The following is a 23,998-nucleotide window of genomic DNA, read 5'->3' on the forward strand; positions in this document are numbered from 1 at the left end:
GTTTTCTTTGAGAAGGTATTTATATCGAAATAGCCCCTATATACCGGTACATCTCATGTTCATGCTGCCCCCCGATTGGGTATGGTGGGTGAGAACTTTTTGAAACCCACTCATAGCACATTGGATGTCAAATTACGAAAAACCTTTTCCCATAGCCACAATAAATTAAAACAAAAACAAAATCTCAGCATAATTTAACCTTTGACATCATTTAAATTTATAATGCGGGCCCTGTTTTTGTTTTTGTCCTCCATGACTTATGGACTGTTACAATTACACTGTGACATATTATACATATCGATTGATTGTTGATATATCAGATATCCCCTCGGGAAACTCGTTGTGTGAACAAAACAAAACACAACACTCACACATTTGTTGATTAATAATGTTTCTATTCACGAGTAGTTTATTTGAATGGAAGAGCGTCATCTTCCATGCCGTCATTAATGTGCCATCTCTTTTCGCCCCCTACCTCCATGCACTCACAACACCATACCACCAACCCTTATTGATGGGGTCCGCATTTCAATCAATTTTTATTGAAGCCAAGGCAAACGTTAGATATTCCATGGAACAGTTTTTTTTCTTGTGTTCTTGTCTCTCAATAGTTTTCATTACAATTGACTTTGTTCTTTTTTTTCTATATCTTCTTAATTTGTTGTTTTTGTTGCAGAAAATTCTTTTATGTGAAGACATTGATGGCGTCATCGTTATCATTCATTATCAGCAGTGTAGCTTCATTTTGGGGGTGGTTTGTTGTTGTGTTCATGGGGCGGGGGGAAAAGATGTATTTTATGGTGCATGAGGATGAAATTGCATTTCTACACACATTAAACGAAATCGCTTGCTGGAAATTTTGAAAATTTATTTGATTGTAAACTTGACGGAAAAATCTTCTTAAGTCAATGGTGTTAATTTCATTGGCTTATTGCCTTTTATGGCGGGGTTGAAAATCGCAGAATCTTAGAAGATATTAAAGTTAATGCATATGGTTTATAATATTGTGATGGGAAAAGCCACATCAATATTAGTTGGGAATTGTAAAGTGGTTATTTTATAAGTTTGGAATTATTTTGGAATTATATTAGATATTTACTATAATTTATATATTCATACCCTCAGCCATATGGTTAGAGGGGGTATATACCATTTGATAATGCCAAAACGTGCCTCATCGAAATAACGTTTTTAGATCCTAGGTCTCTTTGGACCAAATCCCTTTCAGGATATTTGGAGTCAATCTAGGGGTATCCGCCCGTCTGTCCGCCTGTTTGGTTGGTGCGCACCATAACTCTCGAAGGGAGTATGCGATTTGTAATATTATTGTCAAACTTAGATCGAATTCGGAGATGGGCAATATCGGTCTACTCCTTCTGGATTTTTCAAAAAATATTTTACTCCACAGAAAGAGAAAGGATAATTTGATTTTGCTCCAACTTTGCAAATCCTAATATTAGCGTCAGTGCTAGTTCAGGTGCGAAAATGGACAATAGGTTCAAAATTTTGAAAATAATTATTATTCTTATAAAATGGGATGTAAAAGTCCGATTGTCTTTAAATTATACACATACCAATATTTTTATTAATCCAAGGTCTGGTGTTAAGGTGGAATATATTGGTCTACTCCTTCTGGTACCTCCTCCAATTTGTAATAGTTATAACTCCTATAAAATGTGATGTAAGAGTATGATTGTCTTCAAATTACACACATCTCAATATTTTTATTAACCCAAGGTCTAGTGTTAAGATAGGATATATCGGTCTACTCCTTCTGGTACCTACTCTACAAAAGGTCGAAATTAAAAAAAAATATTTTTTCTGCACTGGAAGAGAAATGATAATTCGATTTTTTTCCAACTTTGCAAATCTTAACATTTGCATCAGTGCCAGGTTAGATGCGAAAATGGACAATATCGTTCTACTTCATCAAGTACCTCCACCACAAAGGGTCAAAATTTTAAATAAATTTAACTCTTATAAAATGTGAAGTAAGAGCCTGATTGTCTTCGAATTTCACACATCCCAATATTTTTATTAACCCAAGGTATGGTGTGAAGATAGGATATATCGGTCTACTCCTTCTGGTACTTCCCTAACAAAGGGGCAAAATTTCGAATATCCACGAAACACAATAAACTTAAAATTATCATCCCATTCCTTTCACGTTTTCCACATCTCAGTGTTCTCTCAAGACAAGATCTGTTATAAAGATTGTAGAGATCGGAAAAATTCCTTCTGGTACCACCCCCACAAGGGGTCAAAGTTTTGAATAACCGAAACGATTATAAAATCAGAAATAAGAATACGATTCTCTTCATTTTTCACACTTTCCATTATTTCTACTAACAGAAGATCTACTGTGAACATGGGATATATCGGTCTACTTCTTTTGGTACCTCCCCCACAAAGGGTCAAAATTTGGAATATGCATGAAGCTTTGAAAACGCGAAATTAAAATCCGATTCCATTCAGAGTTGCTACATCTAAATATTTCTATCAACTCAAGAGCTGTTATAAAGATGCTAGAGAACGGACCATTTCTTCTGGTACCTCCCCCACAAAAGGTCAAAGTTTTGAATAACCGAAATGATTATAAAATCCGAAATAAGCATCCGGTTCTCTTAATATTTCACACATTCCATTATTTAAATTAACAGAAGATGCACTGTGAAGATGGAATATATCGGTCCACTCCTTCTGGTACGTACCTCCCCACAAAGGGTCAAAATTTTGAATATCCATAAAACGCGAAATTAACATCCGATTCCATTTGGATATAAATGTTCGATTTTCTTGTAATTTGGCCCATACCAATATTTTTATCTGTATTAACATTATCACATATCTCATATGAAGTATGGGAAGTAGTTGATAAAGTCCAAACCTGGCACGTCACAATATTTATATCATATTTATTTAGCTCCAATACGAAATGGACATTATTGGTCCATTCCTTCGGAATCTACTCCATAGAGGATAAATAATTTGAATAATCATAACAGAAGTCAAAATATATTTAAATAATCGAACAATGGCTGAAGGCATACGTCAGTCGGCAAAACCGACTGATACTTCTTCACTTGTTTTAGTTAAGAATTATGTCTTCCTAAATTGTTTGACTCGAAAATCCTAATTTATGAAAGTACAACGAAGTATTTATACCCTACACCACAAGGTGGTCAGGGTATTATGTCTTTGTACATTTGTTTGTAACAGGCAAAAGGAAACGAGATAGACCCATAGTTCCTTTTGATGATCGGCATAGAATCACATTCTGAGTCGATTTATGCATGTCCGTCCGTCCGTCTGTCCGTTTGCCCATGTATTTTTGTAAACAAAGTACAGTTCGCATTTATTGCCCTATCCAGATGAAATTTTGCACAAATCATTTGTTTGGCCCAAGGACGAACCCTATTGAAATTGCAGATAATTGGTCAAAATTTAGATATAGCTTCCATATATATCTTCGTCCGATTTGCCTTTTATGGTGCACCAAACGTGTAATATCAATCCGAATAGTATGGAATTTTGCATGTACGATCAGATTGGACCTGAAAATAAGTATGCCGAATTTGATCGAAATCGGTTTAGATATAGCTATAGCTCCCATATATATTGTTCATCTGATTTGTTATTTTTGTACTCCGCGGCCTTAATATGCACTCTGTAACAACAATATTTAGGCAAATATATCAAATGCAGCTCAGAAATACCTTTGCTAAATTTTATCGAGATCGGTTCAGATTTGGATATAGCTCCCGTATATAACTTCGTCCGATTTATCTTTGATTGTGCACCAAACGTCTAATATTTGCCCAAATTAGATGAAATTTGGCACTTACGACCGAATTGAGTCTAGAAGCTAGTATGTCAAATTTGGTGATTCGGTTTAGATATAGCTATAGCTCCCATATATACTGTTCATCCGATTTGTCATATTTGTTACCCACAGCCGTAATATGCACTCCGTAACAACGATATTCAGGAAATATATCAAATACAGCTCAGAAATATCTTTGCCAAATTTTATCGAGATCGGTTCCTATTTGGATATAGCTCCCATATATATTTTTATCCGATTTCAAATTAATTGTGCACCAAATGGGCAATACTAGTCCGAATTTAAGAGATACAAATGCTTCGGCATATTTAGTTCTTTGAACTTTAAATTATAATTATTATTAATTCTCCCATAAAAACTTTTAATTGTTATGCGGAGCTCTACTAAATTAGCAAAGTGGTGTAGGGTATCATAAAGTCGGCCCAGCCCGACTTTAAGGCTTTCTTTTTCATTTATTGGTCACTACGATTCGATCGATTGTCGAATCGTGTTAGAGAACCATATTAATTGATTTTCGTCAAGACTTCTACGGACCATGTTTTTTGTGATATTATTTGGTAGACATTTCAATTCGACCGATTTTCGAATCGTGTTAGAGAAAAATTTCAATATTTTTTTTTGTTGGGAATTCTATGATTATTTTTATTGACTTTTCACCTAAGAGCAGCAAAATTATAGTAGTTTAAGATGTCAAGTTTTATTTTTTTCTATTGCAAGCGGCAATTTGTTATTTTCTCTATAGAGTAGTTATGTGATATCTTGTAATGTTTAGAAAATCAATTAACCAATGACTCATACAATCAAATTTTATGGAATGTACATATCATCATATTTGTTTTTGTTTTCATACTACTCCATTACATACATACTGACATACATACAAACATATGTGTAAATATCCATATTAAAAATCTGAAAAAAAATTATTTTTTTTACATTTCATAACGTTTGATGTTGTCGTCCATTGTAAATCAATTCAAGTCAATTCAAATCAATCGAAACTGCTTTTGATGTTTTGTCTCATGTGTCTCAGATCTAGAAAAGTGTCATTTCATTGTCATGTGGCAATCTCCTCTGCTGGACCATAGCCGCCATGGAACACCAAAATGCTTGCTAAAATAATCTAATTTTGTTTACTTCTCTTTTTCTTCTGAAAAAAAAAGAAAATTCTTCATTTTCCTTTTACTAACCCTTGAGATAATTTCCGATTTAGCTCCTTTACTCAGTTTCTCACGCTCCTTTTTTCCCATTGGAAACATTGGGATTTCCATGGAACCTTATACTCTAACTCTTAAAAGTCTCTAGTTTTTCTTCATTTCTTCCTTATGCGTTTAATTTTAAAGGGCTCTAATCTTTGTTCCCTTACAAAAAAATTATGCAATAAAATTCTAAACCCCAATTCAAGGAGAAATTAGTTTCCCAGTTCTTTTTGCATCTATGATTTTTCTTCTTCTATTTCTTCTCATTTCTTCTTATCCTCAAAACATTCTATAAAAAATCGAAAAACCAAAAAAAAAAATCACATATATTTATAATTATGTATTTTTCTTGTGTAAAATTGAAATTTATATATATATAAACATATACCTATATATTGATATTTGATGTTTGTTTAATTATTTTTAATATGTGTGTACTTTTATATTGCTGCATTTTTCTCATAAACAATTTTTTTCTTTTTTTCTTTTTTCCATATACTCGTTATACTCGTATCAAACCAAAAAAAAAAAAAACCAATCTCTAATTATCAATTATCGCACCATTCAAACTGTAAACCAAATCTAAAAAAAAAAATAAAACCAACCACCACCTACCACTTCAAAAATTAAATTCGATAAAAATTGTCATCATTCAACATCGCCACCACACCACCAAAACAACCACTATCTCTCTACTTATATCTGCCACACCACCTTAATAATCAAATCAGAAGGACTAAAACCAAACGCATTATAACCAACCAACCAATCAACCAACATCTAACCAAACGTTCGTTGCGTGTTGCATTGCTTAACAGAAACCGAAACAGAAACTAAAGCAGGCTGTCAGAACTCACCAAAATTACAGATAATTAAACAAAAAAAAAAAAAAATATCATAAGGAACTCATTAGTGTGGCACACATCAAACGAAACAACAACAAAAACAAGAAAAGAACTCGGAAGGATCACATCATTAACTGAGAAAAAGCACAAGAGAACAAAAGTTAGCCAAAGAGAGTCAACAAAGAGAAAGAAAAACAAAAAAACAGAAAACAAATTTTGAAGTGGTTATGAAAAATTGCCATCAACAAGTTTAATAGCTGGCGGCAAACAGGATCAAATCCCAAAAGCATCATCCATACCATACTCAGAGATTTTATTAGCAATTTGGAGTAACTGAAGTGAGGGGCAAAGGCAACAGAGAAAAAACAAGTCACCCAGGCCAAGCAAATACGTGTAGCTAATTTTTTGTGTTTTTGGTTAAATGCTTATTACGCTCTCATCATTGCTGTAAATCAAAACCTATAGCTCTCGCCACAATCTTTGTCGCCAACCAATCAATCAGTCGCTCTCTCTCTCTATCTCCTATCTCTATATAAATATTTCGCTCTGTTGTGACGATTAAACATCTCAAAACAGTAATAGAAAACCATCCCAAAAATCAAAAATAAAATCAAGCAAAACAACACCAAAAAATATCCACCACAACCACCAAACGCCACCAACCACCACCGTCAGAGCTATTTGAATCATCAACCAAATCAAAAAAAGCAAAAAAACATTTCAAAACAATCGCCCAACCAGAGAGGTTAGCTAAACTCGTTTCTCTCTCGCCATCGTTATCGTTAAAACCATCAAAATTCCCATCATAATGGCCGAAGACGCTACCATGGAAACTTGCCCCAGCCCTGAAATTGGTGACTCTAGAAAAAGACCACTCGATACCGATCCAGAAAATGAACAATCCAAACGCTCCCATTTCAGTTCTGGTAAGTTTTTGTTTTGTTTTTTTTTCTTCTGTTGTTTTCTGTTCAGTTCAGTTTGTTCTGAGAGCCGGCAACGAAACGAGCTCTCGTTTTTCTTTTTCTCTCTTTTGATATGATTTCTTTCTCTTTAGTACAAAACAAAAAAAAATCTCTCTCTATCTATCTATCTCTCTCTCAAACAATCATTGATCGTTTCATTTACTCTCACTTTATATATCAGTCGATTTATCTCTCTCTCGTTATCATTTGATATTTTGTATTTTGTTTCCTTTATTATTTTCATTGACAGAAAAGCTCTCTTATTATATATTTAATAATATTTTTACCAAATATAAATATCTAAAAAAAAATCATGATATAACATTTTCTTATAAATATATATACGTGTATTTGTTTTATTATTATTATTATGGATCAACAAATCAAATAAATCAAACAACATATTCCCGTCTATATTTCTCTAAATTTCGCTCTCGCCCTCTCTCTCTATATATATGAAACTACATTGCAATTACTCAAATTTCTCTCAGCGAATTGTTATTATTATCTATTCAACATGATGCGCATCATTTAACTCTCGCTGCATAATCAACCAATCAATCAATCAGTCTGTCAATCAATCGCTCAATCAGTTAATCGTCAATCAAGATCAACTCTACAAGTCCTTTCATGCTCCAGATCAGCTCAATCGTTGTCAGTGTTTTCGTGTCATTTTTGTGTTCTCATATTGTTCTCTTTTTTTAACGCTTTTTAAGCTTTAATTATTTTGGTTTAATTGTCAAGATAATTTGTTTTTTTTTTTAAGAAATTTAAGGTTTTAAGATATATTGTTTAATTAAGAAATAGTTAAATAAAAGTATGTAAAAATTGTTTTATATGTGAAAAAGATAAATTTTATTGCTTAATAAAAAATTGCCTAATAGTTTGCAGCTGATCGTTTATTTTAATAACAAAAGAAGAAGAAAATCTACAGTTGGAACCAGTTATAAGTGGACTTTAATAAAGTAAAGTCTTTATTATCACCTCTAATGAGCGTAATTCTCTCCACACTCTCAATTAGAATCATTGAAAAACAATGCAACTTTCTCTCCGGTCATAAAATTTAAACCAGCCTTGCTCACAATACATGCCTTAGTAATGGTGAGAAACTCTCCCGCTCTGCCAAAACAATTGCAAATGAAAATCGAGAGAGAATACATGTGCTTTGTTTATACATTTTCGTTCGAAGATGCCCATAGCTGATTTGAGCAGACATGATTAATATAAACTGGTGCTCTCCCTCTCTCGATAAACATGTGACACTCATGAGAACAAGTTTAGTCCTAAGAGTTAACACAGAACAATGATTGTGTGTGTGCTCTCACCAAATGTCCATTAACAGGGTGAGATAAAAAACTGCAACAAAGTCAAACGCAAACATTTTTACATTTTTTTTTTAATTTTTGAATGAAAGCAAACAATGTCGGAAATAGAATCAAATTTTAGAATAAGTTTCGTTTTGTTCGAATTGGTCATCTTTGGCACGAATTATGGCCTTCAAACGGCCAATGAAACCCGAATGTTGCTCTGCGGTATTTTGGCCCATTCCCGGCGAAGCGCTTGCTTAAGCTGATCGACACTTTGGTATTTTTTTAGTGCCAACCTTGCTGTTTCTAAAATACTCCAGACACAATAGTCCAACGAATAGGTATCCAGAGATTTTGGTGGCCATTGTGAGCTGGAAATGAAGCGAGGAACCTCATTTTGTAACCAGTTTTGGGTAGCACGTGCTGAGTCCTGTTGGAATGTCCAAGGTCTGCGGCGAAAATGTTTGCGTGCCCAAGGATTTAATACACCCTCGAGAATATTTTCGCGGTAATATTCGTCATTTATTCTGATATCACGGTCATTTATTCTGATATCACGGTCGATTACTACGAGCAGAGAGCCACCATCGGCTGTTATGGCGGCCCACACCATCACCATGGCCGGCGCATGAGCTCTGGTGGCCAACCGAAGGTGCACACTTTCAGTTGACCTCTTTGACAAGTAAACATGATCATTTTGTTTGTTTAAAAACTGCGGGACAACGAATGTTTTTTCATCGGAAAAAACCTAATTCGGCTGTTCACTACTTTCGGCCAAGCGAAGCAACTCTTTGGCTCTTTTAAGTCTATTTTCTTTCTGTTGCGGTGTAAGCCGGCGCTTGAGTTCTGGTGGCCAACCGAAGGTGCACATTTTCAGTTGACCTCTTTGGCAAGAAAACGCGTTCATTTTGTTTATTTAAAAACTGCGGGAGATCGAATGTTTTCTCATCGGAAAAACCAAATTCGGCTGTTCACCACTTTCGACCAAGCGAAGCAACTTTTTGGCTCTTTTGAGTCTATTTTCTTTCTATTGCAGTGTAAGTTCTTGCACTTTTTGGAATTTCAATGGCTTCACACCGAGCTCATTTTTCAATATTTGCTGAATGGAATATTGCGATATGTTCAGTCCACAAGCCATTTTTCGGCCACTGCGACCAGAAGAGGATCTTCTTTTATAGAAGACCAGATGATGGTCTTCTCTCATAGAAGACCAGAAGGTGGTCTTCTCTCATATAAGATCAGAAGGGGGTCTTCTCACAAAAGACCAGAAAGTGGTCTTCTCATACCAACCACAAGGCCCTCTCAAAGAAAACCACAAGGTCTTCTCATAGAAGATAACAAGAAGACCAGAAGATCTTCTCCCATAGCAGTTCTCCTTTCACAGAAGTCCAGAAGGTCATCTCGCACTGAATTAAAAAATGCTCTTATCTCATAGAAGACCAGAAAGAAAGTTATAGAAGAGCAGAACGTGGTCTTCTCTCTTAGAATACCAGAAGGTGGTCTTCTGTCTTAGAGTACCAAAAGGTGGTCTTCTCTCTTAGAAGACCAGAAGGTGGTCTTCTCTCTTAGAAGACCAGAAGGTGGTCTTCTCTCTTAGAAGACCTGAAGGTGGTCTTCTCTCTTAGAAGACCAGAAGGTGGTCTTCTCTCTTAGAAGGCCAGAAGGTGGTCTTCTCTCTTAGAAGACCAGAAGGTGGTCTTCTCTCTTAGAAGACTAGAAGGTGGTCTTCTCTCTCAGAAGACCAGAAGGTGGTCTTCTCTCTTAGAAGACCAGAAGGTGGTCTTCTCTCTTAGAAGACCAGAAGGTGGTCTTCTCTCTTAGAAGACCAGAAGGTGGTCTTCTCTCTTAGAAGACCAGAAGGTGGTCTTCTCTCTTAGAAGACCAGAAGGTGGTCTTCTCTCTTAGAAGACCAGAAGGTGGTCTTCTCTCTTAGAAGACCAGAAGGTGGTCTTCTCTCTTAGAAGACCAGAAGGTGGTCTTCTCTCTTAGAAGACCAGAAGGTGGTCTTCTCTCTTAGAAGACCAGAAGGTGGTCTTCTCTCTTAGAAGACCAGAAGGTGGTCTTCTCTCTTAGAAGACCAGAAGGTGGTCTTCTCTCTTAGAAGACCAGAAGGTGGTCTTCTCTCTTAGAAGACCAGAAGGTGGTCTTCTCTCTTAGAAGACCTGAAGGTGGTCTTCTCTCTTAGAAGACCAGAAGGTGGTCTTCTTTCATAGAAGACCATAAGGGGGTCTTCTTTCATAGAAGACCAAAAGGTGTTCTTCTTTCATAAAAGGCTAGAAGATTAAAACCTCAAGCTCTCATAGAAGACCACAAGATCTTCTCATTATTCTAATCTATCCTCTCCATATTTATGCAATTCTTTTTGTGGGGTTATCCGTCAAGGATTCAAAGTGAACTTTTTTCCCCTTAAAATACTTTTATTCTATTCCTCACGATTGTTTTTTTTATATATTTTATTTCATTTCAAAACCTGACGTTGAGTATCTTATTTCATTCTGTCATTGTGGGTCTGTTTCACATTTTCCTCTTTGTATATGTGTTTGCTTTTGACTTTCAAAAGGATAACAGGAAAAAGGAAACGAGCTAATAAACTTAAATACACAAAGTCATTATAAACTCTTTTTTTTTTCCAGCACATTTACAGGATATAATGTAAAGAAGATTAAAATGGCTGAAAACGAAAATGTAAACAATGAGATTTGGTCAGTGACATAAAGGGGAAGAGGAGGAGGGGAGAGGGTGACATTTTTCAAAACATACTTTCATATTTCACACGGTGCACACACACACATAACTAATTACATTATAAACAATGGGGTAATGTAATTATAACACTTGCACACATTATGCTGACCCACCATTACTGGCTGGCTCTCTTTCTCTCCCACTCTCAAACTTCCTGTGTAAACATGTTATTATTAAAAAAAAAAAATCCTCCCTACCCAAAAAGCCAAAGCCATTAGAAGTTCCAACAAAACTGGCCTGGTGCCTGGCTCAACTCCCAACATCACCATCATCAACGTCGTCATGCAAATAATGATGGCGTGTGGATATAATTTTTTCATCATTTACACGCATAATGATATCCTTGCAGTTGGATGGCGTGGGTGTGGAGGGAGAGTATTACAAACTCATTTCATGCCACATGCCACAAATGAAGCCACATTTGTTGGCTCCGTATGTATGTAGGTGGGTGTGTGTGTGTGTGTGGGATTTTCTTTCTAAAGAACCAAGTGCGATTGGGGGCCAAACAAATGTTCATCTAATTTTGTAAAACTGAAAATGAGAAGAAGCAAAGAAATATCCTCAAAAAAAAAAAAAAAAGCAAACACACTATCAAAGCCACGAAGCACTTAAAACTTGAAGGACTTCTCTGTGGTGTGATTTCAACTACACAGCTAACTTCAATGGATGTTACACGCATACCATGATGACAATGATGAGTAAAGTGGAGAGAAAAATCAACACACACACACACACACAAAACAGAATGACCTATTTACCCCTTTTTGGCGAACATGTGGGGTATGGGGATGCTGTTTGATGTCCAAAGAAATAAAGAATGAGAGAGAGAGAGAGAGAGATAAAGAGTGGGGGAAAAGAGTTATTGTGTAGAAAGGCCATATGTTTACATGTTCCTTCTACCCATAATGCTGACTCTGTAGCACTCCAAACCGTTTGGTTTAGGTTAAGTGATAACCTACAAATGTGGCAGTAGTTGTATTGAAATAAGAGAGGCCCCCTTTCCGCCCCACCTAAAGCAAACATTAACAGGACAATAGGTTCCAAAGAAATGGGCCTCTTCTTCCCCAATTCAAAGGCAAACATTTTTAAGGGTTCCCCCCTAAAAATGTTAGATGGTGGCCTGGATTGCAGAAAATTCTGCCATTTTTCTAGGGCACAAAATAATTGATTTTCCTCGGCGAAAAAACAAACTAAATTTTTCCTGCAGTATAGTTTATGGTTTTGACCATTTAGCAGGCTAGTAAGTGGTCTTTGGGGTTTCTGCCTTTGCTACATTTCTCGCTCTTCGCATTTCCATTTGTTTTAATTTCGTGTATGATATTGCTTCTCGGTGATTTTTCCTGCTACAAAGGATCTGGCACGTGTTTAACATTCAGCAAATTGAAAATACTTGAACTCATTTGAAAAAAAAAAAAAAAAAACAAAAACAGCTCTTCAAGGCTATTTGCGGAGATTTTTATTTCTTGGCCAAGTGAGAATTTATTAATGGACCTTTTGCAAAAACCAAAAAAAGGAAGTTCAACAAATATCCAGCACTGCCAGGCAGGTAATTTGTTGGTAATCTCTAAAGTATTATAAAGGTTGAGCAGAGTTCTTTTTTTTCTCAGGAAAATTGCAGAAAATTTATTTTCTTTTAACCATTTTCATTTGCCATGGAATTACTGGGAATTCCTGGTTTTCTGTGGCCACGAAAATGTTATGGCAGGGCAGTTTTGAGAATATGTATGGAAGTTGTGAAATAACACAAAACCTCTGTAGTCCATTTTTTAGGCTTTTTTTTCCCAGCCAAGGAAAAAATATTGAAATCATAAATTTTAAATTCACTGTAAAACTCTCCACTGAGTTCTGCTATTTCTCAAATGAATTGTTGTTTTATTGATTTGATGAGAGAGAAAAAACCATGAAACTTTTAATTGCCATTCAATGTTAAATGAATATTTAAAGTGAGTAGCCATCGCCCCTCCTCCGTCGTCACAAAAATCAAACGAGGTGAGACATGTGAGGTTGTGAGAAAAGCGAAAAAATATTCAACAATTTCTATATTAAAATTTGTGAAGAAGGCTCTTCCTCCTCCATTTCTAAGTACGTAGCGAAATCCTTACTACACCATTTGAAAAACATAATTCATTTCAAAAATTTTGGGGATAAGCGATTTTCCCCCAAAATTCCTGAAATTTTGAAGTTCCAAAATGTCAAATCACTAATTTTTTTTAGAAAGTTGAATCGAAACCTTCGTCGAAATTTGGAGGTACTGCGAAATGGTAAAATACAAAAAAGTAGACATAACTTACTAATTTGTGAAGTAGCTAAACTAGTTTTTGGAAAGACGAAATATCAAATTACAGCCGACTTTATTGGAAATCAGGAGGTAAATTTATATGGACCGTATACCTAAATCATCTTAGGATCACAACAAACATTTATTTCAAATTTCATTTATTTATTTTGAAAATTGAAATTTGTATTTGAATAAGTTTAGATTTGATTTAGATTTAGATTTTGGTAACTTTTGTGAGGAACTATGGTCTTCAAACGGCCAGGGAAACCGTCACACACTGCCCGAATGTTGCTCTGGTGTGTGTTTGGACCATTCCTGGCGAAGAGCTTGTTTGACGTGATCGCCACTTTGGTATTTTTTTAGGGCCAACATTGCTTTCCAAAATACTCCAGACACTCCAGATACTATCCCGGATTAGTATCCGAAGATTTTGGTGGCCATTGTGGGCTGGAAATGAAGCGAGGAACCTCATTTTGTAACCATTTTTTGGGGGCGCGTGGCAAGTCCTCTTGGAAGGTGTAAGGTCTGCGGCCAAAATGCTTGCATGCCCAAGGCTTTAATACCTCCTCCAGAATATTTTCGCGATAATATTCGAAAATTTATTCTAAGGCCACGTTCCACGGAATCTTCACTTGAATAATTTCAAAAAATGTAAACATGGACGAAACTTCCACCTTTCACATTTTTGGGATAACTTCCGATGTAAACATTAAAAACGCCGACACATGCGCCTCATGTTTTTGGTTCTACGTTCAGAATTCTTTCGATTTATCCTGTAATTTTGGGACAAATGGAATTTTGTAACAAAGTTTAGAAAAGTCAAATATCTCTTCTGAGATCGGTATTAAAATTTTTGTGAGGGATAATTTTGTGGAATATTTCAATAGCGTTTAATTAAATTTTTTAATGCAATTTTGAACGTTTTTGAAAAAAAGACCCATTTATGGCTCGCCTGAGGGTTAAGTTGCCTTACAAAAATATTCCATGGATTCTTGTCAGTAATATTGCCAAAGACACTATCTATATAAAATTTATATGTTCTGAGGAATCTTCACTCGGAGATTTTGAAAAAAATTAAAAATGGACGAAGGTGGAAGAATTTTCCAATTTTTGGATACCTTTCGATATAATATTCGGCATTTATTCTGATGCCGTGGTCGATTAATATGAGTGGAGAGCAACCATCGGCTGTTATGGCGGCCCCACACCATCACCATGGCCGGCGCTTGAGTTCTGGTGGCCAACCGAAGGTGCACATTTTCAGCTGAGCTCTTTGGACGAAGGTGGAAGACCTTTCACATATTTTGGATACCTTTCGATGTAAACTTTTAAAACGCCATTACATGTGTCTCATAAATTTTGACCTAATTTTTTAATCTTTTATATTTTTGTGTAATTGTGGAAAAAAATCGAATTTTGTAGAACAGCGTCATACTTTGTTACAAAAAAAAATCAATAACGAAATAAATTTCTCTCCAATGATGCAATAGCTCGTCAGTCAATTATCCACTATTATCCATGATTAATGTTAAATGCTGCATAATTATTTTGCAATCAACCTGTTCATGACTAGTAGTTTTTTTCTCTCTCTCTTGGCAATTTATCAAACATTGATAGATGGATGACACCTTTGCAGTTATTTAATAATAAACATTTGAAAAGTACATTGCAAACCGGCTCTATAATTAAAAGTAATTAAAAATTAAAAAACAAAAAAATAAAAATTATTTATAAATTTTATGATGCTTTGTTCTTGCTACAATGTACAAACAATTATACAAAAACAACAGCAACAACAATAATTTTTGCAAACACCACAAAAAAGCAACAAATTTAAAACAATAATCTAAAGTGATGATGTCAACCGAAGAGAAAAAAAAAACACAACAACATCTACTTCGGTTGTTTTATTTGCAATTTGATAAAAAACAAAAACGAAACGAAATGAAATACAATTAAATTAAGTTAATGGAGACTAAATGCAATGGAGTAGATACATATATAATATATAAAAAAAACCATTAAGGAAGGCTCAAAAGTCGGACGGGGCCGACTATATGATACCCTACACCGCTATGCATATTTAGTAGAACTCTCATAAAAGAAAGTTTTATATTGCAATTTCTCAGCTCTATGAAATATCTGGTACAAAATATCATTATGGTAGAGTGCATATTCCGAAAGTTGGAGATTTGAAAACCAAATCGGATGAAACATATATATGGGAGACAAATTTGAAATTTTTCCTTCTATGCTAAACTCGGTTGAATTTTGAAAATTCACCCAATTTGGGCTAATATTAGCTATTTGGTGCATAAAAAACCTGAAATCGAATAATGATATATATGGAGGCTATATCCAAATCTGAGCCGATCTTCATAAAATTGAAAACAGCTATTTCTTGGCTGCATCTGATATCTCGTACCAAATATTATTCTTGTATCGTGCACCAAATTTAAAGTACTTATTTCTATACTAAAGTCTGAAGTGCCAAAATTCACATCATGTAGACTGGTATTAGCCATTTGGTGCACAAGAAACCTAAAATCGGATGAAGATATATATGGGAGCTATATCCAAATCGGAACCAATCTTGATAAAATTTGAATCTTGAATTGCTAGGCTGTATCTGATATCTGGTGCAAAATATCAATCTCTTGGAGTGCATATTACGAATGTGAGGGACTTAAACACCAAATCGGATGAAGCATATATATATGGGAGCTATAGCTATATCTAAACCGATTTTCACCAAATTTGAAACACATGCTTGTAGGCTGAATTCGGTCAGATGTAGCAAAATTCACACCATTTGGACTGATATTAGCCATTTGGTGCAGAAGAAACCTTAAATCGGATGAAACATATATATGGGAGCTATAGCTATATCTAAACCGATGTTCACCAAATTTGAGGCACATGCTTTTAGGCTGAATTCGGTCAGATGTAGCAAAATTCACACCATTTGGACTGATATTAGCCATTTGGTGCAGAAAAAAACCTTAAATCGGATGAAACATATATATGGGAGCTATAGCTATATCTAAACCGATTTTCACCAAATTTGAAACACATGCTTGTAGGATGAATTCGGCCAGATGTAGCAAAACTCACACCATTTGGACTGATATTAGCCATTTGGTGCAGAAGAAACCTAAAATCGGATGAAGATATGTATGGGAGCTATAGCTATATCTAAACCGATTTTCACCAAATTTGAAGCACATGCTTGTAGGCAGAATTCGGTCAGATGTAGCAAAATTCACACCATTTGGACTGATATTAGCCATTTGGTGCAGAAGAAACCTAAAATCGGATGAAGATATATATGGGAGCTATAGCTATATCTAAACCGATTTTCACCAAATTTGAAGCACATGCTTGTAGGCTGAATTCGGTCAGATGTAGCAAAATTCACATCATTTGGACTGATATTAGCCATTTGGTGCAGAAGAAACCTAAAATCGGATGAAGATATATATGGGAGCTATAGCTATATCTAAACCGATTTTCACCAAATTTGAAGCACATGCTTGTCAGAATTCGGTCAGATATAGCAAAATGCACACCCTTTGGACTGATATTAGCCATTTGGTGCAGAAGAAACCTAAAATCGGATGAAGCATATATATGGGAGCTATGGCTATATCTAAACCGATTTTCACCAAATTTGAAGCACGTGATTGTAGGCAGAATTCGGTCAGATGTAGCAAAATTCACACCATTTGGACTGATATTAGCCATTTGGTGCAGGAGAAACTTAAATCGGATGAAGATATGTGTGGGAGCTATAGGTATATCTAAACTGATTTTCACCAAATTTGAAGCACATGCTTGTAGGCTGAATTCGGTCAGATGTAGCAAAATTCACACCATTTGGACTGATATTAGCCATTTGGTGCAGAAGAAACCTAAAATCGGATTAAGATATATGTGGGAGCTATAGCAATATTTGAACCGATTTTCACCAAATTTGAAACACATGCTTGTAGGCTGAATTCGGTCAGATGTAGCAAAATTCACACCATTTGGACTGATATTAGCCATTTGGTGCAGAAAAAACCTTAAATCGGATGAAGATATATATGGGAGCTATATCTAAATTTTGACCGATTATCTCCAATTTCAATAGGGTTTGTCCTTGCGCAAACAAATGTTATTTAGAAAATTTCATGTCAATCTAATAATAAATGCGACCTGCATTTTGTTTACAAAAATACATGGACAGGCAGACGGATGGACGGACATGCACAAATCGACTCAAAATGTGATTCTATGCGCTGATCACCAAAAGGTGATCGCGTTTTCTTCTCCACGATACAAACAAATGCACAAAGACATAATACCCTTACCACTATGTGGTGTAGGGTATAATAATGAAAACAAGTAAAAAACATTAAGTTCGGCTGGGACGAACTTTTACATATTCGTGGGAAAATGTGGCAAAAATCATCAAAATACCGAATATCGGGAGGTACCGCTATATATGACGCTCTACGTTAAATAATGTGGGCTGCATCATGTTTTCAACAGACAGACGGACAGACAGACGGACATCGTTAAATCGTCTTAGAATTTTATGCTGATTATGAATATATATACATTATGGGGTCTACGACGAATATTTAGGGATGTTACAAACGGAATGACAAAGTTAATATATCCTCCTTTCCAAGGTGGAGGGTATAAAACAAGACTAACAATCAAAAAAAGTTTCAAAATTTAAAACTCATATAAAATTTTTTTTTTTGTCTCCCAACAGTCATATGAGACTGATAAGAAAATACTGCAAAAAAAAAACTTCTTCAGATTTTTTCTAATTCATTATTTTTTTTACAAATCTTTATTCTCCTTTGTCATTATGGTTTATATAAGGTATTTCCAATGGAGATTTGTGCAATCTAAATTTCAAATACCCGTTGTTAACCAAGCCGCGGAGAAAACCTGACCAAAAATCCAGCAACAAATCAATTTTTAAAACTAACAAAGGAATGTCTGTGGCTGGCATTGGTCATCAGTTATTCGTATTACGTCAATTCATCTTCAAAAAAAAAAGTCTCACAAAAAACCAAAAAACGAGACATTTGACAGCTAAAACCTGTCACTGATATATTCAAAACTGTTTTTTGAATATCATTTGAAAACAGATATTGCATATCTCTCCCGACACATATAAAGTTTAATTTATTCAATTATGTACAACACTCAACAAAAATCAAATGGGGTGGGGTGGTGGTTTAACAACAAACATATGTTTGATTTGTAAATACTTATGTATATGTATGTACATACACACACACCTCGGCCACGATCACATCACGAGTGGATCACCGGCAACAGCGACACTTTTTTTTTTTTTTTTGGCTAAACCAAATACCCAAATATTCAGTTATGTGAATTCGATCGGTTTTTGGTTGTTGTTGTTGTTGCTGAATATTTGAGCTTTTAATTCGCTCTCTCTCTCTCTCTCTCCTTCTCGGCTCCCTTTTTAGCACATTCTTCGTTATCAACTCCCCAAATAAAATACCTGTCTTTCTTTTTAGTTGTTTTTTTTTTTTGGTTCCAATATCTAGTCGCGACGTTAGCGCCACGGCATTGCCGCCAACAGCGAATTGGTTGGTCGGTCTGAGCAGCTGACTTGGCATTTTTCATTTGTTTTTATTGTTGTTTACCTTGAATAAAAATACGCTTGATTAGTCGGTGTTGTTGTTGTTGTCGCTGTCATTATTATTATTGTTTTATGACTTAACTTTGTGTGTTTTCATTAATACAAAGGAATACTTGCACCTACATACATACATACATACATTTGGATATTAGATGAGAAATAAAACAAGTAAAAAAGCAGCTAAGTTCGGCGGGGCCGAACTTTGAATACCCTTCAGCATTTGGAAAGAATTTGGCGATTTTCAAAAAAAAAACGTTAAAAAATTCTGTTAAAATCTTAAAAATACCAAATGTAGCCATCATATTAGGTTCTAAACGACGTGGACCTTCACAGGCAACTTTTGTCATAAGCCTTTGGCCGTTTCGATGACTCTTTGGGCCCATTCCAATCGACGATTGGATTGCGTCAATTGAATTCTGTACGGGAACAAATGCAAATCAATGCGAATAATCCGTTGTAAAGTGGAACGAGCCATGCCCAACTGCGACTTTATGATACCCTACACCACTTTGCTAATTTAGTAGAGCTCCGCATAACATTTAAAAGTTTTTATGGGAGAATTCAATCATACACGCTATGATTATAATTATAATTTAAAGTTCAAAGGAATAAATATGCCGAAGCATTTGTATCTTTTAAATTCGGACTTGTATTGCCCATTTGGTGCACAATTAATTTGAAATCGGATAAAAATTTATATGGGAGCTATATCCAAATCGGAACCGATCTCGATAAAATTTGGCAAAGATATTTCTGAGCTGTATTTGATATATTTCCCTGAATATTGTTGTTACGGAGTGCATATTACGGCTGTGGGTAACAAATATAACAAATCGGATGAACAGTATATATGGGAGCTATAGCTATATCTGAACCGATCTTCACCAAATTTGATATACTAGCTTCTAGACTCAATTCGGTCCTAAGTGCCAAATTCCATCCCATTTGGACAAATGTTAGACGTTTGGTGCACAATAAAAGGTAAATCGGACGAAGTTATATATGGGAGATATATCCAAATCGGAACCGATCTCGATAAAATTTGGCAAAGATATTTCTGAGCTGTATTTGATATATTTCCGCAAATATTGTTGTAACAGAGTGCATATTACGGCTGCGAAGGACAAAAGTAACAAATCGGATGAACAATATATATGGGAGCTATAGCTATATCTGAACCGATTTCGATCAAATTTGGCATACTTATTTTCAGGCCTAATTTGGTTGTATGTGCAAAATTCCATACTATTCGAACTGATATAAAAACCTCATCTAAGAGAAGGGAACATTTTGGAATTGAAACACTTTTTTGGAATCCTATTTTCGTATACCAAATCTGTAGAGCCACTGTCTTCAATTATCTTCCAAATATTGGAGTTACAAGTGAATCTGTAAAACCAACAACAACAAAATTCTCTCACATGAATTACAGCATCATCACTGACACAGTCAACGGCAATTGAATAATAAATTTTTAAATGAATACAATCAACAGAAAAGTACAAAAAAAAAAATAAAAAAAAAAATAAAAACTGGATAGACTTGATTTGGTTTTTGTCAATGAAAACGAAATGAAGAGCAGCCATCTCAAAAAATGTTAGAAGACAAAAAAAACATAATACGACTTTTAAGTTTTATGACTATGACACAGAAATGAATTGATGCGCAAAGGGTCAGCGAAGGGGAAAGGGGGGGGGGGGGGGGGGGGGGGGGAATATTGACAGAGAAGAGAACTAAACAAATGCATAAATATGTGTTTGTTGTTGTTTATTGCGTTTCATTTTGGAAGCTGTGTGTGAACGTCTGTGTTTGTGCTTCAGATGATGACGTGATGGTTGATGCGTTCATTGTGGTTTGTGTGCGAACGATTTCAATATTTATTGTTTGATGGTTTGACATTTAAGTTGTATGCATTGATTTGTAGCTTGGGGCTCTGTTTTTTGTTAGATTTCCATAAAACACACTAATTTAAAATCATGTTTTAATCATCATTGGGAATATTAAAAATTGATGTCATTTGGATTATAAATTTATTATTATTTTTTTAAATTTTTTTAAATTAATTATTATTATGTTAAATTCAATACTTTTATTTATTAAAAAAAATTGAAATATTTCCCCCTTTTTTAAATAAAATACACCGAATTCTGTTCAATACACCAAAATAATAATCAAACTTTATGAGGTACAGAGAGAGAGAGAGAGAGAGTGTCTCAAGCTCGAATGTCAAAGAAGTTAATTGTATTAGGTATAGAAATGGACAATTTGGAATAAGTTGTGAATAATTTTGTTTAGATTTTCAAAATAATGTGTTATGGAGCGTATGAGTACTGACAACACTCATACGCATATTGTATTAATCTAAACTGGGCTGTATGATATGGGCTTATCAAACCTTATCAAGAGCCCGTTTCCTTACATTTGTACCCGGCTGGTGCGTATGATTGTCGTCCACACTAATACGCCGCCAAAACAAACGAAAAATCCCAATTAATACTACTTTATTACTGCGGTTCCCCAAACTAAGGACCGGGGGTTTTTGTATGACAAAGGCGAAAAGATAAGACCATTCCAAAATTCCAAATTTTTAATTTATCTCAAAAAATTATAAATTTTACAAAAATCATTTGATATTATATTACCCTTTCACCTTAATTTTCGTATTGTTATAACGAAAAGTATGCCCTAGAATGGAGTTAGTCCATTTTGTATTTTTTCTTCACAAAATCATTGGAAAAAATCATATGTGCACACATTTGCATTTATATACTGCTGCGAGTATAAGTTGCAAGTTGTTTGTAGCCTGGTGGTGGTCTCAATCTTCCCCGCTTTTCCTCTCCCTCCTCCCAAATATGTGACGTTTTTATAAATTTATTATTAATTTTTTTTTTTAATTTATTATTTTTTTATTTTAAATTGTGTTATTTTTTTCTCGGTTAAATTAATTATTTTTATGTTATTTATAAAAAATGAAATATTTCCCCCTTTTTTTAAATAAAATCCACCAGATCTCGTAAATACACCAAAATACCAATTTATTCCTATCCATCATACGCCCCATTGTCCTTTGCTTTTAAAATAATTTGTAACACTCATACGCCATGTGTTGGGGGGCAATAAAACACGAAATTGACATATTTCTCAGCGATGTATTTTCCAATTTCATCTGTGATTTGTCATAATTGCCATCTTGAACGATTTCACAGCCACAGCCTCAACAGAAAACATAAAACCAAGAGAAAATAAGAAAATTAAAACAGATTTTCTTGGTTTCTTACCTCCACAGAAAGATCAATTAAGATTTCGTTTTTCTTCATCTCGAACTTCTCCCCCCCACTCTCTGCTCCCCCTTAACTGATTGCATTTCTTATATGGCAAATGAGATTGCATTCGGCAATCCTTGTGACAAGCATTCGAGTTTTTTTTTCATGTTTATTGACATTGTTTAATCAATTATTAATAATGTTGTATCTCAGAGTACCAATGTGGGTGTGTGTGCGTGTGAATTTTCCTCCATTTGTGTTGTGTGTGTGTTTTTTTTTTCTGCTGTTCTCCACTGTTTTTGCTTTTAATGAGGGTGGTTTTAATTAATTTGTTTTCAATTAAAAATGATTTTAATTAATTTACATGATATTGTGGTTAGCCTCGGCGATAAGGTTTTGATTGAATTATTTATTTTTTTTTGTATTCATTAAAGAAGATACACTCTACGGTGTGTGGTGAACAATAGAAGCTGCTGGTTAATAATCCGTAAAGAAAAAAATTATGTAATTTCAGAAAACAATAAATAAGAATTAATACCATCAAATATTTCACAATTGTATTTGTATTGAAAAAAAGGGGGCGAATCAGCTGAAATAAAATTAAAAGAAATACTGGCATTGAAATTGCTTTAATTTGGTTCACATTTAGAGGGACCAAATTTGTTTTTTCAATTCTAGAGACATACTGTGTATGATTACATTGGTCCATGTTCGAGGTTTTTTTTAGAAAATAAATTGGACATGAAGGATGGTTTATATTATTTCAGATAGGAACGTTCACAGAAATGTATTTTGAAAATATTTCGCAAAAAAATTACAATTCCATGTAAAGTCACAAAATATGGCAGAAAAGTAGTCACCTTGTCTGTCCCTGAGTTCAGAATATAAGTCATTCCATTTGTAACTCATCGAAATAATAATTCAGACATAACGAAGTGTATATATTCTTGGTCAGCGTACAATTCTAAAACGATTTAGACCTGTTTAAATCACGCTGGACTCAAAACAAATTAAGATAGGAAGCTAAAATTTGGCACCGATCTGTCTTTTGTCTGCAGGCAGGTCATGTTTGAAGTGGGGCTATATAAGGGCACCCCCCGATATTAGATATTTTGATGATTTTCAATGAAATTGTCTGAAAATCTACCAAAGGAGTCCCTTCTGAGTACTTGTCTATGCAGGCCCAGGTCTTCGTATAGGCTCTATATGCCAGTACCTACCTATATTCGGTATTTTGAGGGTTTTAAGTACAATATTCACCGAAATTGTTTGCAATTTCGTATTTGAAGTACCGAACAGGTACTACAGCCTTTGACAGAAACTTGTCTATGCAGGTCCAGGTCTACGTATGGCCCCTATATTCACCGGGATTTTTTCAAGTCGCGTATTTGAATATTGTAATGGCTTATGACAAAAGTTGCCTATGCAGGTTCACGTTTCCGTATAAACCTCAGTATAACGGCTGTATTCGGAATTTTTAAGATTTTAACAGCATTTTTAAGTTTTTGAAAATTTCCAAATTCGTTCCAAATTGTGGAGTGTATTCAATGTTCGGTCCGGCCGAACTTACGGCTTTTTTACTTGTTTCCACTCAAAGCTGCTCAAGCTTCAGATTTAAAAGTTATAAATCAATGAAAAAGTCCCTCTTACTTTGAAGTCTAAAATTTGTATCCATTGAACATGGTGCGTATGATATTTATATTTCAAAAGGTAAAATGATAAGGAAGCTCAATACCTAATATCCAAAAGCCCCATATTTTATTAAAACAAAACTTCTTAGAAATAATCAAAAAAAAAAAAAAAAATCCAATTTTTAATCCCAACTTTCCTTAAGTAAGCTCAAATATTTGACCCTTCTAAAACCCAATTCGTATTCAAGGGCTTACG

At 34.8% G+C, this 23,998-nt stretch overlaps 1 protein-coding gene across 10 annotated transcripts in view; it reads left to right on the plus strand.

The window, feature by feature from the left end:
* Window positions 1-23,998, plus strand: part of LOC101893877 (RNA-binding protein Pasilla) — a 131,662-nt gene that overhangs the window by 31,240 nt on the left and 76,424 nt on the right. For 8 of the 10 annotated variants that reach the window (XM_059129574.1, XM_059129582.1, XM_059129581.1 and 5 more), the window contains one exon: window positions 5,775-6,814. The exons of 1 other annotated variant lie outside the window; for it this stretch is intronic. Coding sequence is in view for 2 of the 9 variants with exons in the window: in XM_059129583.1 (XP_058985566.1) it covers window positions 6,697-6,814 (118 nt within the window). In the remaining 7 variants the exon portion in view is untranslated. The remainder of the gene's footprint in view (window positions 1-5,774; window positions 6,815-23,998) is intronic. One more of the 10 variants, XM_059129576.1, reaches the window with a different exon arrangement.

Source organism: Musca domestica, unplaced genomic scaffold (assembly GCF_030504385.1).
Source record: "Musca domestica strain aabys unplaced genomic scaffold, Musca_domestica.polishedcontigs.V.1.1 63, whole genome shotgun sequence".
Classification (NCBI taxonomy): domain Eukaryota; kingdom Metazoa; phylum Arthropoda; class Insecta; order Diptera; family Muscidae; genus Musca; species Musca domestica.